The 15,267-nt window shown below is 36.7% G+C and overlaps 1 protein-coding gene across 2 annotated transcripts in view; it reads left to right on the forward strand.

The window, feature by feature from the left end:
- The first annotated feature begins 299 nt into the window (after positions 1–299).
- Positions 300–15,267, forward strand: part of LOC150096016 (uncharacterized) — a 381,411-nt gene continuing 366,443 nt past the window's right edge. For both annotated transcript variants that reach the window (XM_090409077.1, XM_090409078.1), the window contains exon 1: positions 300–386. In XM_090409077.1, the coding sequence (XP_090265203.1) occupies positions 363–386 (24 nt within the window). In that variant the 5' untranslated portion in view covers positions 300–362. The remainder of the gene's footprint in view (positions 387–15,267) is intronic.

Genomic DNA, 15,267 nt, shown 5'->3' on the forward strand with positions numbered 1-15,267 from the left:
ACAATGAATATTTATTTTTATTTTTTGTTCTTTTACGAATACTATACGTCTCTTTTATTATCAATGGGAGTCATTTATATATGGGAGTCAGAGACTCGTCTCCCTCGATAAGTCTCTGACTCCCTGGAGGTCTCTCTTAATAATAATAATGACGTAAAAATTGAAGATAATGAAATTTTTACTACATTTATGCTCTTAATAATATTAATTAAGATTTTCTGAAGGGAATTATATGAAGTTTTATGGTCACCAGGTGGGGACAGTTATGGAAACGGCCTTGTTTTTCTTGCGCATGTGTGGTGATTTGTTAGATATGTCTAAGATCGTTGTGTTAGTCCAAGAAGAAACGATATAAAAAAAAAATGACTGATGCTGGATTTTTTAGGGTAAGAATATGCCTTTGTTTAATAATTAAAGATGATAATCATAAGTTCACTTGTGCTTAAGAAGTTAATATGGTTGGAAGCTGAAGTGTCACTACGCATTGTTCAATTTAATATGCGTGATAGTTTTTGATTTCAGAAAATGGGGGGGGGGTCTTGATATGCTATTTTTAAAGATTATATAAACGTTAATCGTCAACATACTTTTAAAAAATTGCATGAATTTTTACCTTTATAGTTGGATATGGAGCGAAAAGTTAGTTTAAACAGCATTTCTTTTAAGGACGTATGATCATATCTTTTCAGTATTTCTCTTAGTGATATATATACATATATATATATATTCCTTTGATTGTTCAAGTGAGCCAACTGTTAATTTCATTTTCACCTAATAAGATTTCGGATATCCTGTTTAATAAGTACTTTGAGGAATATAGACGGTTCATTGTTGAAATATGGTACGTGACGTCATCAGCATAAGTGTGGTTCATGTTGGAGCACACAGTATATAGTTTTTGAGCAGCTGATGTGAAGTATAGCACATATACATCACTGTTCAAATTCCCCCTTAAAAGCAGTTCTTTGGAATAATTTTTAATTAGAATGGATTTTTTTTTTTTTAATGATGAATTGGTCAATATTCTATATATATTATTATTATTACATTAACTCCTGGAAGGGAAGAGAGAGGTCTATATGATTGACAATAAAAAAAAATATATATAAGAAATATACATTATACTACATCATAGTGTGAATAATTACACATATATTACAAAAGTCCACAGACTTATGGAAAATCTCTCCTGCCCGTAACATATCTATCATACTGATGCTTACTCATTCACACTCTTAGCATTCACAAGATACTCAGGCAATTCCTCCACGTAAAAAAAAAAAAAAAAAACCTTCTCACTCTCTCATTCACCACTTCCTAGTACAATTTCCAGGGATGGCCTCTAGTTCTCACCCCTGCCTTATTTTCTGCAATCTAAAAATTTCTTTCTCTTATCCATTTGGTAAATATACCTCTCGAGAGCTTAACTCTGCGGAGGTTGCAGCTGATCTGACAGATACAAACCAATTGTTTTAATATAAATATTCTTACACGTATCTAGTTATAGCTTGGAAGTCATGACTAGCTGTGCATTTTTATATTACGAGATATATAAGCCATTTGTTTAGTTTAACGTGTTATGTAAAGGTTTGTGGTATTTGATAGTAAATTGTATCTGAGAGATACCACAAACTCTGATGTCAGTATAGTATTGGTTTAGTTTTTTTTTTAATTTACTGTTGAAAATGGCTGGAAAAATGTATTGCTTGGAAAATCCATCAGATGTTGAAGAGGTTCAGCGAATGTTACTCCAGTCCAATGATGAGAATGATAGTCTTATGTGAAAGTGATATTTGATAGTAAATTGTATCTGAGAGATACCACAAACTCCGATGTCAGTATAGTATTGGTTTAGTTTTTTGTTTTTTTTTCTTTCAATAATTTCTAGATTGTAACTGAAAATAAATAAACCATGTATTATATTTATAGTGTTTTTTAAGTTTTATCGCATTTCAGCACATACTAGTAATGAATGCATCTCTCGGATACAAGAGACCTAAGCTGCAATTTTTTCAACATCGAGCTCCACAGGGTTAAACATCTCATTCATATCACTCCTTTGCCTTCTATCAGACAAACTCTGCAGATTACATGATTTCAGTCTATCCTTATGGCTAACATTCCACAGTCCAGAAATCATTTTTTTCAACTGCCTCTCTAAAGTATCTTTATTCCCCTTTAAACCCTAGTGACCAGATTTGAGTATATTAGTCCAGATGTGACCTGATCAGGGCCTTATGCAATGGAATCACTACCATTTCATCTCTGCTGATTAATGTTCATCTTAATATTGCAGCAATTCTCTGAGTTGTCTTAATCACCTTTGCAACATGCCCCTTAAATTTCAATCCACCATAACCCCAAGATCCCATGCTTCAACTTCCTTTAGCATATTTCCACATATAGAGTATGCAGTATCCCATCTGCAGTTCCCAAAATTCAAAACCTTAGATTTAGTAACGTTAACTGGCATCCCCCTTCCTGAAGAGCTACTACATTAGCATTACTATCAATAACCTTCCCCAGCTTCATATCATCTGCAAACAGCTGAATATCTCCTTGAATTTCAGTGACAATATCATTGATATAAAGGTTGAAAATTAGTGGTCTCAGCACGGAGCTCTGTGGAACTCCACTAGTACCTTCCCTTGATGTTGCCCCTCCATACACAACCCTTTAATTTCTATCAAATCAATTGCTGATCCACTCCACCAACTTAATATCCAAACCCATGCATTGCAGTTTAAACATCAATTTATCATGTGATACCTTATCAGATGTCCTTGCAAAATCTTAAAAAAAAAAAAAAATGCAGTATGCATTTCCCTCATCAACCACTCCTGTTACTTTATCATAAAAGTTAATGCGATTACTGAAACAAGAATGTTCCTTAACAAATCCATACTGACCTTCACAGTTATTTTCTTCTGTCCAGTTTTGTATACAATCTCTTACCAATTTTTCTAAAACCTAAACATCCACAAGTAACACAAACTGGCTTATAATTTGATACCTCCATTCTCCCACCAACCTTATGCAATGGCACTATCATCCTCCTTCCACTGCCCAGGGACTTTTCTAGTTGTGAGGCTTTCATTAAATAGACAAGTCAGAAGCTGTTAGTTCTTAAGTGCACTCCCTTAAGACTTGTGGCAAAATTTCATCCAGTCCCAAAGCCTTCCAGAGTACTTATTATTGTAAATGCATCTACTTTGCTTGCTTCTAATTCAGCCTCTCCATTGTCATTGGCATATGACTCACAACCCCAGAATGAAGCTAATAAAATAATCATTAAATAGACCTCAGTTAATATACCATGTTTTTCATCTAACAATCATTTCTTCTTTTGCTAGCCACATAACGAAAAAATTCCTTATGGTTGTAGTACTTGCCTCCTCATATTATAATTTTCCTCTGCCTGACTATACTAGTCACCTTTCTAGCTTGAACTTTGTATTCCTCATGCAACTGTTCACCACCTCTCATTTTATACTTTTTCTCCGTAACCTCTTTTTTTTTATCTACAATTCTTTATTTCAGTTGTCATCCATTTTACACCTGCCTGAGTGGCCTGATCCCCAGCCAAGAGGCTGCTGGTTTGAATCTTGCCAAGAGCATGGATGTTTATGATTGTCCTAATTACCATATGTACTGTTGTGACTTGTGTCCTGGTGCGGTATGACCTTTGATGTCTGCACCATAAAAATCAAATAAAAAAACAAAAACATCCATTTTACTCCAATTTTTTTTTATACGTGGTATACATTTTGCTATTGCTGTTAACAAATGGTCCTTAACTAGCTTCCATGCACCACTAACCTCTTTACCCTCTCTTCCACCCATGTCCCAAGTTGATTTCTAAGACTATTAAAATCGCCTAACTTATAATTCCACATCATTTCCTTCCCTCTTAAGATTTTTGCATGTCTGTACTCTCCAGATCAGTACCATATGGTCACTTTCACCAAGCGGAGGCAAATATGACATTTCAGTCACCATCAAATTCTCTGATGCTATAATTAAATTCAAAACTCTTGATCCTCTTGTTCCCTCCAGCACATTCTGTTTAAGATATTTGTCCCTCAAGAATTCCAAAAATTGAGTCTCTTTAATACCACTGGCTACTTCTTCTGCCCAATCTATAGTTTATAATTGGAATCACCCATAATAATCACCCACTTTCCACTCACCAAGCCCATTTCCTGTTCATTCTCCTCTACATTTCCTGGCCTGTAGCAATATCCAACTATATATCTGATCCTGCCAACCTCTAATTCACACCATATACCTTCAAAGTCACATGCATTAAATATCTCCTGGCTTTCTACCCTTGGAGGGTTCATCTCATCAGCTACCATAAGCAATACTCCACCCCATTTTTCCTGCATCCTGCCAGAAAATAGTATATTCTTCTGCCTCTGTTCCTCTCAAGACATCCTATACAGGGTGTTCGGGATAAATTTGACAGTTTCGTAAGGAAAAAGAAAATCTTCTTTGTATCTATTAAATTTAATGAATTGACAAAAAAACATTACAGGCAGAGTTAATTACAATACTATCAACAAGATTTACTCAAAATAACCACCATTAGCATCGATCACAGCTTCAATTCTGCTTCGGAACCTCGAACAAGCTGATGCTACAGTCTCCCTGGGAAGGGCCGCAAAAACTGTTTTAATTTTATCCATTAACTGGGCTTTTGTATTACTGGAAGTGCGATTGGTGTCTTTTTCAACTGCGCCCATTACAAAATAATCCATGGGGTTAAGGTCTGGGGAGTTTGGAGGCCAAACATTTGGACTGGTGAAGTCGTAGAAATTTTCAGACAACCATTTTTGACTTTTCCCAGAGGTGTGGCAAGGGGCCGAATCCTGCTGCCATACATACGGCCTACCATTGGCTACCCTTGTTATCCAGGGCTAGCAACTCCACGAACAAAGCCCGAATTCCAATGCCAGGGTTCTTCAACACCATTGGCTACCCTTGTTATCCAGGGCTTGACTACAGTTAGCAACTCCACGAACAAAGCCCGAATTCCAATGCCAGGGTTCTTCAACACCTGTTCCTGCAGATTTGCGAGGAATTCTGCTGTACGAACGCAATCAGATCGTCTGCTAGGGATCTTTCTTCTTGCTACATCCTCGTAGTCACCATTGCAAGTCTCTAGTTCATGCCTGATTGTTTTTACTGTATTCAGGGAGCATTGGGCAGCAGTCGTAATATCCTTATTTTGATGGCGGGCACGAATCATCATGATACAAGTTATTCTCTTCCATGATTCAGGTGGGTTCCAGCTATCCATCCTTTCTGACATCTTGTATATGAATGAAGAAGGGTCCAAACTTTTAAATGAAGAGAAGTGTGTGTTAATACATGTAATACGGAAAAATATAATTAATTATAAATATGTCAAATTTATCCCAAACACCCTGTATATAGGGGAAAAAAAATAAACTGGTTACTTTAGGCTGTCATGTTTTGGTTTAGGTTACAAAGTAAGGAAAAGTTTGGATAGAGGAGTAAAAGAAGTCTATTTTAAATTTCTTGAGAATTTTAGCTAACTTTGGTGAAACAGTGAATACACAGTAGAGACATAAAGCCTTTTACATCAGTATACAGTCATACCTTTATTAACGAAGAGGATGCGTTCCATGAAATTACTTTATTAAGCAAAACTTCGTTCTCAGAGGTAAAAATACTTTGGCCATAATAGGGATACATTCATACGTAAAGAAAATGAAATACTTTTTTGAAAAAAGAAAAGCTTTATTAAATAAAAAAATCAGTATTACATACCTAACAAAGACAAAATCATGACGTTTTAAAATACGTATCTAAAATTGATTGTTTATGCTTTTTTTCTCTTTCATTTAGCAATTGCTTATATGGATTTATTGCATTTAACACTGATCACTTAACAATAACACTTCTTCCTAAATCAGGATCATTTTCACTAAAAAAATTTAAAACATTTTAATGTCATTCAAGCACCTTTTTAAATCTTTGGTTGCTAACACTTTTTCCACAGTAGGAACTTGTTTAATTCATCTTCATTTTCTTTGGCTTCATTGCTAACAAGTTTTTCTAAATCTTCCATTGAAAAACTATCATCTGTATTTAATAAATTTCTTACGTCCTCTTTGTTGACATTTTCGAAACCTATTGATTGAGCCATCTGGATAACTAATCTCTTGAATGTTATTTTCTTCTTCTAGTACAACTTCTGGCCATAATTTGCACCAAACTCCATTTAAGTATTTCTGAGTGACTTCTTTCCAAGAGCTATTAATGTTTTCAATTGCATATTTAATGGTGTAGTTTTTCCAAAAGGTTTTGATGTTTGCTCTTTATCTTCTAGTTCAATTAAATTGTTTAATGTACCACACAGATAATAAGCTTTAAATGTTGCTATTACTCCCTGATCCATTTTTTGAATCAGGGAAGTTGTGTTTGCGGGAAGAAGGACAACATACTATTAAGATCAGTAGGATGTCCTGGAGTGTTGTCCAACAACAAGAGCTTTTTCTTCAAAATTATTTCTTTTGCGATACCGTTTCACTTCTGGACAAAAATGGTTAACACACCAATCAGTAAATAACCCCTTGTTAATCCACGTGATTCTATTGGCTTTCCACACTTCTTAGTAAATTCATTTTTATGTTACCTTTTAATGCCTTCGGATTTTCCGAATGGTAAACTAATAAAATTTTAATTTAAAATCGGCAGAGGCATTTGATCCAAAGAGTCATGTTAAATGGTCTTTAGCTATTTTGAATCCAGCTGCTGATATTTCTTCAATAGAAATGAAACTTTTTGATGGTAGCCGTTTCCAGAACAAACTGTTTTCATCAACAATGAACACCAAATTTGGTGAAAAATTTTCACGTTCAATTATTTCCTTTAGTTTTTCTGGAAACTTATTCGCAGCTTCAACATCTGCACTTGCAGCTTCTCCTGATAATTTTACACTATGAATTCTGGCCCGTTTTTTAAAATTTCTCAAACCAACCACGAGAAGTCCCAAAATTTTCCGCAATTTCTTCGGTTTGTTTAGATTTCAGGTGATTAAACAAAAATAATGCTTTTTTTTGAATCACCATTTGAGTTAAAGGCATATGACATTGTGACATATCTATCTACAACTTAACATTATCTCCTTTTTTTCTAAAATTGGATTCCTTAAGTGAGTTAATTTTGCTGCTGTAACATCTATACAATTCTGAGCAGACTTTTATTTTTTCTGATTGACTAATGGTTGTTAAAGTTGACTGCGCTAATCCTAAAGAATGTGCCACATCGGATTTTCTTTAACCCCCTTTCAACACGTACTATTTGTAAATTACGATATGTAATTTAGTTTCTAAAAAAACGTTTATTGATTCTGACATTTTAACTAAATATGGTTGTTCAAGTTGACTGCGCTAATCCTAAAGAACGTGCCACATTGGATTTTCTTTAACCCCCTTTCAACACGTACGATATGTAATTTAGTTTCTAAAAAAACTTTTCCTTGATTCTGACATTTTAACTAAATATTAATATTTACAAATTCTACAATAATGCTATCAGAGAACATACGTCATTTATTGCAATGAAACCACACTGAAACACATCCTACGATGTGTGAGCAATGACTAAATTACGTGGATGGCGTGTGAAACTTTTTTAAAACAGACACGCTCACAGCTTGGGAGTACGTGATGAGTTGCCAATCGGATGATTGCTGGGCATTGACCTTAAAATTTTCATATTTTTATGTAAAACATGGCTTGAAATTGCGGTCTTCATTACATCGTGGCTTCGTTACCAGAGGTAACGTTAACCGAGGTATGACTGTACTATCTTCAATATGGTGAGCAGGTGGATTAAATAGTGGCTTACGAACAGTCTGTTTAGGATAATCATTTTTTTGAAAGGTTTTGAAGAGGAAACTGTAGTTTCTCTTCACAACTTTCTTTGGTAATTTCTTCTTATTCATTTTGGAGGGAGTGAGCACGTTTAGTTAATATAGCACATTTACCCCCCCCCCCCCCTTATCCTACGTTTGACTGATGCCCTTCAGGAACTTGCCAAACAACCTAGACAAAACATTTTTTTTAATATGTATTTTTTACTTTCTCATAATGGATAATTCTTAAGTATCCAGGAGTTTATTGTTTTTGGTGTAACTGCAGTGTGCCCTGTTTTGGTCATGGTTAAATCCATTGAGTTGCATGTGGAAGAGTATGTCAGAGACATCACCTATGGCCAAACTAGAACCAGCACACTATCTAATCATGCTCTTGATTCTGCTCACTCTAATGGTGAAGATTCTGTCGCTCATCCAGAGATCTTGAACAAATCAGAAAACATTATTAGATGCCATGATGACGTGGAGAGAAGAACTGTGGAATCAATAGAAATTTTCCTCAATCTTAATACCGACCTTAGCTATAACCTATCTAATTGTCACTGTTCAGCTATTGAACTTTGGCCTACATGCCCGTGTGAACGTGCCCATCAGCAACAATGCATTGAGAATGGCTTCAAATGTTGGCATTATGTTTGCAAGTTAATTTATAACTGTCGTTCTCTTCTAATGTATATATATATTTTTGCATCTCTTCATGTTATGCACCCAGTGAGGTCTTCTGAAAAGATGAAACTAGTTGTTTATTCAAATAGTTTTTTTTTGTTTTCCTATTTTGGTATCTCTTAACTTCTGATCATTAAATTTCTTTAATATATATATATATATATATATATATCATTATCAGTTTCCTGATATGCATCTCCCAAAAGATGTTCTGGTTACTATGACAGCACTACATGATTAAGTTTACATTATTATTAATCTCCTATCAACAATTTTCCTCCAGATCAATCTATTACTTGTGAGCACCTTCTGACTGAATCAATTCACCTAGATCCTGGTCTTCCTCTGGGCCTCTTTCCTACCATCTTGGCTTCAAACACTTGTTTTGTTAACCTTTCTGCATCCATTCTATTTAAGTGGCCATACCACCTTAGATTAGCTCTGCTTACCTATTCTTGAATGCTAGTAATGTCAAGTTCCTTTCTTCTGCCATTAATGCCATTGGTTCACTCCCATAATTTTTATCAGAATCCTCATATCTGTGGTCTCTAGTCTTTGATCAAGTGCTTTATTTCTAATTCAACTCTCATATCCATAACTTAAAACTGGTAAACATTATCTTGTATACTGCCAGTTTGGCTAATTTCTCTCTTATTCCATATAAATTTATTCAGCTGGCTACCCACCATATCAGCTTTGCTTATTCTATTGTCTATTTCTGGATGTAACCTGCCATCTTCATTAAAAACTGTGCCTAAACAGCTGAAATATTTTACATGTTCAATAGGATCTCCATTCAGAATGCAGCTGAAGTTTTTCTATGCTCCTGCCTACTTTTATAGTTTTGGTCTTTTTATGGCTGATTTTCATGTAAAATTTATTACAGCTGTTATTCAGTTTAGTAAATCCTGGAGACTTGCACTAGATGTGTTTAGGAGTACAACATCATCTGCATAAAGCAAAGAGCTAATTTGACATCTCCAATTCTAATATTAGGCTCGATGCCACTTTCTTTCATAATGTGATCCACATAGATCAGCGATTTTCAACTGGAGGTTCACAGGTATGTTGCAAGATTTTGATATATAGGAATAAAAATTGATGTAAAAGGAGTTTTCTTGCGCATTTTACCTACAAAGCATATGAAGAGTCATGATGTTTATATTGCATTGAATTGGGACTTTGTTTAACTGTGCAATGCTCCAGCAGGCATAAAATCTCATCATGTACCATCATATAAATCTGTGGTTTAAGCCAATAGAGAGTACAGTTTGGTTGGCTAAGTCCCAAATTGCCAGCTCATCTTCGTTCATTCAGTACCCAGTACCTACTAATAGCGTGCACATGTAAAGGTGAGGATTGGAAATTAAGTCAGAAGGCCCAGTTGGTTCTCTGCATTTCTGAAAGGCGACATGGAGATCTTCTCCCAATTATTTGGCTTTGACCCTTAAGCAATCCCATATATATTATTATTATTATTATTCAAGCTTCCATGGAGTCAAAAGACTCATCATGGGAGGGCCTTCCTAAGAACATAAAGTCTGTCAACACTCATCGAGGGGAGGTCCCCCCCCTAAGAAACACAAAGTCTATCATACCACTACTTAAACTCATTGACCGTTCTAGCTCTCACCACTCCATCAGGCAATGCATTCCATGGTTCAACTGCCCCCCCCCCCATGCAAAGAAACCACTCCTCACCCTCTTGCTCACAGTTTCCTTTCGTAACTTCCAGAGATGGCCTCTTGTCATCACTCCTTCCCACTGTTCAACCAAGCGAAAGAACTCCCCAGTGTCAACTCTGTAACCACCTCTCAACAGTTTAAAAGTCTCAATCATATCACCTCTCCTTCTATCCACCAAATTCTGCAGTCCACATTCTCTCAGCCGATCCTCATAACTAACATTGTACAGTCCTGAAACCATCTTTGTTATCCACCTTTGTACCCTTTCCACAGTTACTTTATCTACTTCAAATCCTGGGGACCAAATCTGAGAACAATATAAGTGTGGTCTGATCAGGGTCTTATACAACAGAATGATAACTCTTTTATCTCTGCAGGTCAGTTCAGTGCAGTTCTTCTCATTATTACAGCAATCCTCTGTGTTACCTTCACCACTTTTGCAATATGTCCCCTAAATTTCAGGTTTCTATCAATCATCAACCCCACATCTCTTGTCTCCCCTACTACCTCCAGTACAGCTCCTCCAATAGAGTATGCAGCATCCCATCGATGTGTCCCAAACCTCAAGACCTTATATTTTGCTGCATTAAACCGAAACCCCCATTCATTTGCCCATTTGTCTAGCTTATTCAAATCCTCTTGCAGGGCTACCATATCTGCACTATTACTAATAATCCTTCCCAGCTTCACATATCTGCAAACAAATGAATATCCCCTTGCAATGTCATTGATATAAAGGTTAAACAATATAGGTCCTAGTACTGAGCCCTGTGGGACCCCACTTGTAACCCTCTGCCTCCTTGAAACTGCTCCACCATGCACAACTCTTTGATACCTATCAGACAGCCAATCCTGAATCCATTTGACCAATCTGACATCCAGACCCATGTGCTGCAACTTAAATATCAGCTTATCATGTGGCACCATGTCAAATGCCTTTGCTAAATCTAAGAAAATTGCAGTATATGCCTTTCCCTTATCTAATGTTCTTGTAACTTTATTATAAAAGGCTAGCATATTGCTAAAACAAGAGTGCCCCCTTCACAAATCCATGTTGACTCTCACAGATAACATTACCCTCATCTGCCCAATGCTGTATACGGTCCCTCACTACTTTCTCCAAGATCTTAACAACTACTGATGACACACAAATGGCCTATAATTAGACACTTCCAGTCTGTTACCACCCTTATGCAATGGCACTATCTTACCTTCCTTCCATTCCCTGGGCACCTTTCCGCAGCCAGACTTTTTGAAAAGCCAGGTTAAAGGCACTGTCAGTTCCCTAGCACATTCTCTCAAAACTCATGGTGAAATACCATCCAGTCCCAAAGCTTTACTGACATCCAGAGTACTCAGTATCTGAAACACACTCTCCACCTGTACCTCTAAACCTTGAACCTGCCATTTCCCTTTAGCATTAAAACTGACTGCTCTAGGATGAAATACTCCAATAAAGTGTTCATTGAACAATTCCACTATTTTCTCTGCATCAGTCACTCTATTCCCATTTTTATCCCACAATATCATTCTTCCACAGTCATTTCTCCTCTTACTGGCCACATAGCTAAAAAATTCCCTAGGATTGTCTTTGGATCTTAGGACCAATCTCCTGTCATATCCCAGTTTCGCTTTCCTTACCACACTAGTCACTCTTCTGGCCTGTGTCTTATATTCTTCATGCATCTTCTCTTCACCTGTCTCCTTATATCTCTTCCATAGCCTCTTTTTCGCATGCAATTCCTGTTTAATATTGTTTGTCATCCACTTTACTCCAAATTGTGTCCTCTTCCTCACTCGTGATATACAACTTACCATTGCTGCTAACAAATATTCTTTCACAATTTCCCACATCAATGATATTCCGGCCTTCCATTTCCTCCCTCCATGAAACTTACCGAAGTTGATGTCTAAGACTATTATAATCACCTGCTTTATAATTCCACATAAGTTCTGTCTCTTTGATACTCCTGCATGTCTATTCATTTTCCAAGTCAAAACCATATGGCCACTCAGTTATTATCAACTCTTCTGATGCTATAACCAAATCCAAAACTCTTGAACCTCTTGTTCCCTCTGTTACATGTTGCCTAAGACATTTGTCCCTCAAGAATTCTAGAAATTCCATTCCCCTATTGCTACATGCATCTTCCTCTCCCCAATTTATCTACTGTAGTTAAAATCACCCATAACAATCATTCTTCTTGCACTTGCCAAACTTAACTGTCTAAACACCTCCTGGTCCTCATCCTCTGTGCTCCTGGGTCTGTAGCAACATCCCACTAAATATCATGTCTTGCCCACCTCTACCTCACACCACATGCTCTCAAAATCATTTGTCTCACTACCTAAGCCTCCTCTTAGAGGACATAAGTCGTCACTTATCATAAGCAGTACCCCACCATCACGCTTTCCCCTCCTATCATGCCGAAAAATGCTGTACCCAGCGACTTCTATTCCTGTTATTATATCCTCTTCTGTCAACTACGTTTCAGTGATCCCAATAATTTTTGGCCAGGCTGATGCTATCTGCACCACCAATTCCTCTCCCTTATTCCGGATACTCCTGGCATTAGTATAAAGCATATAAATGCCATTGTTTCTATACCCAGCATTATCCCCTCTAGACTTCACTGGGCTCAGTGTTACCTGATGTCGTTTCCCTTCTCCCAAGTATCCATTCCCACAAGAGGCCACCCCTGCTATCATCCTCCCTGGGACACACTGACTCGTTCAGAACAGCAATCTCTCCAGATGCCTACGTCCTTCCTCATCCAAATGTAAGCGGTCTCTCGCATACAATTCCTCTCTTTCCTCAAACGCACTCCAAGCATCCACATGTACCAGTCCTCTCTTGTCACACATTCTAGCTATTATGTCATTCAATATTGCTGCTCTTCTGCTCAGCTCGTCATTATCATACATAGGCAACACGTACACTATTTTTCCTCTCTCTCTGTCTTCTTCCGTACAGCCTCTATGTATATATTTTTTAAAATTTTATTTTTAGTCAAAGAATTATCTGAGACCTCCAGAGGGTCTAGGACTCATCGAGGGAGGCTATAAATCACCAAAATCAGCTCATAACGTCCCTTAAATTCATTCACACTAGATGCACTCACTATGCATAAAGGCAAACTATTCCACTCACTGCTGTGAGAGAAAAACCTAGCTCTTACCCCCTTTCTTGACTGAACAACTTAACTTCTATGGATGTCCTCGTGTTCTCTCCCCCACCTTCCATATAATGAAAAATTTCATCAGATGATATCCTATAACGCCCATTCAAAAGTTTAAAGACCTCTATCACATCACCCCTCTTTCTCCTGTTAACCAGGGTCTGTAATCCACATGCTTGTAGTCTGTCCTCATAATCTAAATCCCATAATTCTGGTATAATCTTTGTAACTCTTCTTTGCACCCTTTCCACAGCATCTTTATTCCCTTGAAATTCAGGTGACCAAATCTGTGTACAATAATCTAGGTGTGGTCTTATCAAATCCTTATAAAGAGGCGAAATGACTTCCTTATCCTTAGATATCAATTTTTTCTTCAACATTGCAATTAATCTCTGAGTTTTATTACAACTTTTGCTATGTGACCTTTGAACTTCGAATTCATATCCATCAATAACCAAGATCCCTTGCCTTCTCAGTTTCTTATAGCATAACCTCACTAATATAATATGCCACTGGATATTTCATCATGCCAAAGCGCATAACTTTATGCTTATTAACATTAAACTAACAACCATTTTTGTTTGCCCAAATTTCCAGCCCATTTAAATAATTTTGTAAGGGGCTAATATCAGTAGCATCCCTGATGCTCTGCCTATCTTTGCATCATCATCAGCAAACAATTGTAAATCTGATGTTAGACCCTGCCTGATGGCATTAATGTATAGATTGAACAATGATGGCCCAAAGACTGAACCTTGAGGTACACCACTGGTCACCTTAAATCTATCAGATTCACACCCTGTATACCACTTTTTGATATCTGTCAACCATCTCCTGATCCAAGTCAAGAGTTTATATTCCAATCCCGTATTCTCCAGTTTATGCAGCAGCCTTTTGTGTGGTATCTTATCAAATGCCTTAGAAAAAATCCAACATTATTTTAGTATATCCATTCCCTTTATCCAACTTGGCTGTAACATTGTTATAAAATATGAGCAAATTGCTAAAACATGACCTTCCTTTAGTAAACCCATGCTGCTCCTTGCAGATTATAGCTTGTTTGTCTATCCATTTCTGTATGCTGGTTCTTATCCACTTCTCTAAAATCTTCACTATCACGCCAGAGATACTGATAGGTTGGTAGTTTGACACATCAGTTTTTGCACCACCCTTGTACAATAGAACTATCATACATTTCTTCCATTCCTGTGGTATTGTTCCTGAGCTGAGACTCAAGTTATACAAACATGTGAAAGGCCTAGCTAATTTGGCTGAACATTCCTTTAGCAAATGGACTAATATTTCATCTGTCTCTATAGACAAATTCTTATCCAGGTTATGCAACAGCTCTTCATCCTCATTTTCATGAACCTCTAACTTTTCATCCAATGTAGTAGTAGTAGTAGTACTGTGCACCATGTTACATACATCTTGTCGATGTATCTTAGCAAAGTGAGCACTCATTAATTGAACAATCCCATTGGCTTCTGACACTAGAGTACCATCTGCATTCAGTAATGTTTGTCTTCCACATTCATTCTTTCTTTTGCTTTGCCTTTAGCCTGCATAACCAATTTTTTTTTTTCATACTCTGATTTAACTTTCCACACAATGTTGGTTACTTTTCTGACCTGCACTTTATATATTTCATAACTCTTCTCACTCTTATTCTGACAATATTCTTTCCACATTATTTTCTTCTTGTGGATCTTTTGCTTAATATGGTTGCACATTCATTTAACTCCCAACTTATTTATTCTTCCAACACTATGGGTAGATTCAGATACCACCTAATTTAAGCACTTTTTCAAAGATTTCTATGCATTAC

This window comes from Typopeltis vanoorti, chromosome 19 (assembly GCF_054136105.1).
Source record: "Typopeltis vanoorti isolate ZY-2024b chromosome 19, IOZ_Tvanoo_1.0, whole genome shotgun sequence".
NCBI lineage: Eukaryota > Metazoa > Arthropoda > Arachnida > Uropygi > Thelyphonidae > Typopeltis > Typopeltis vanoorti.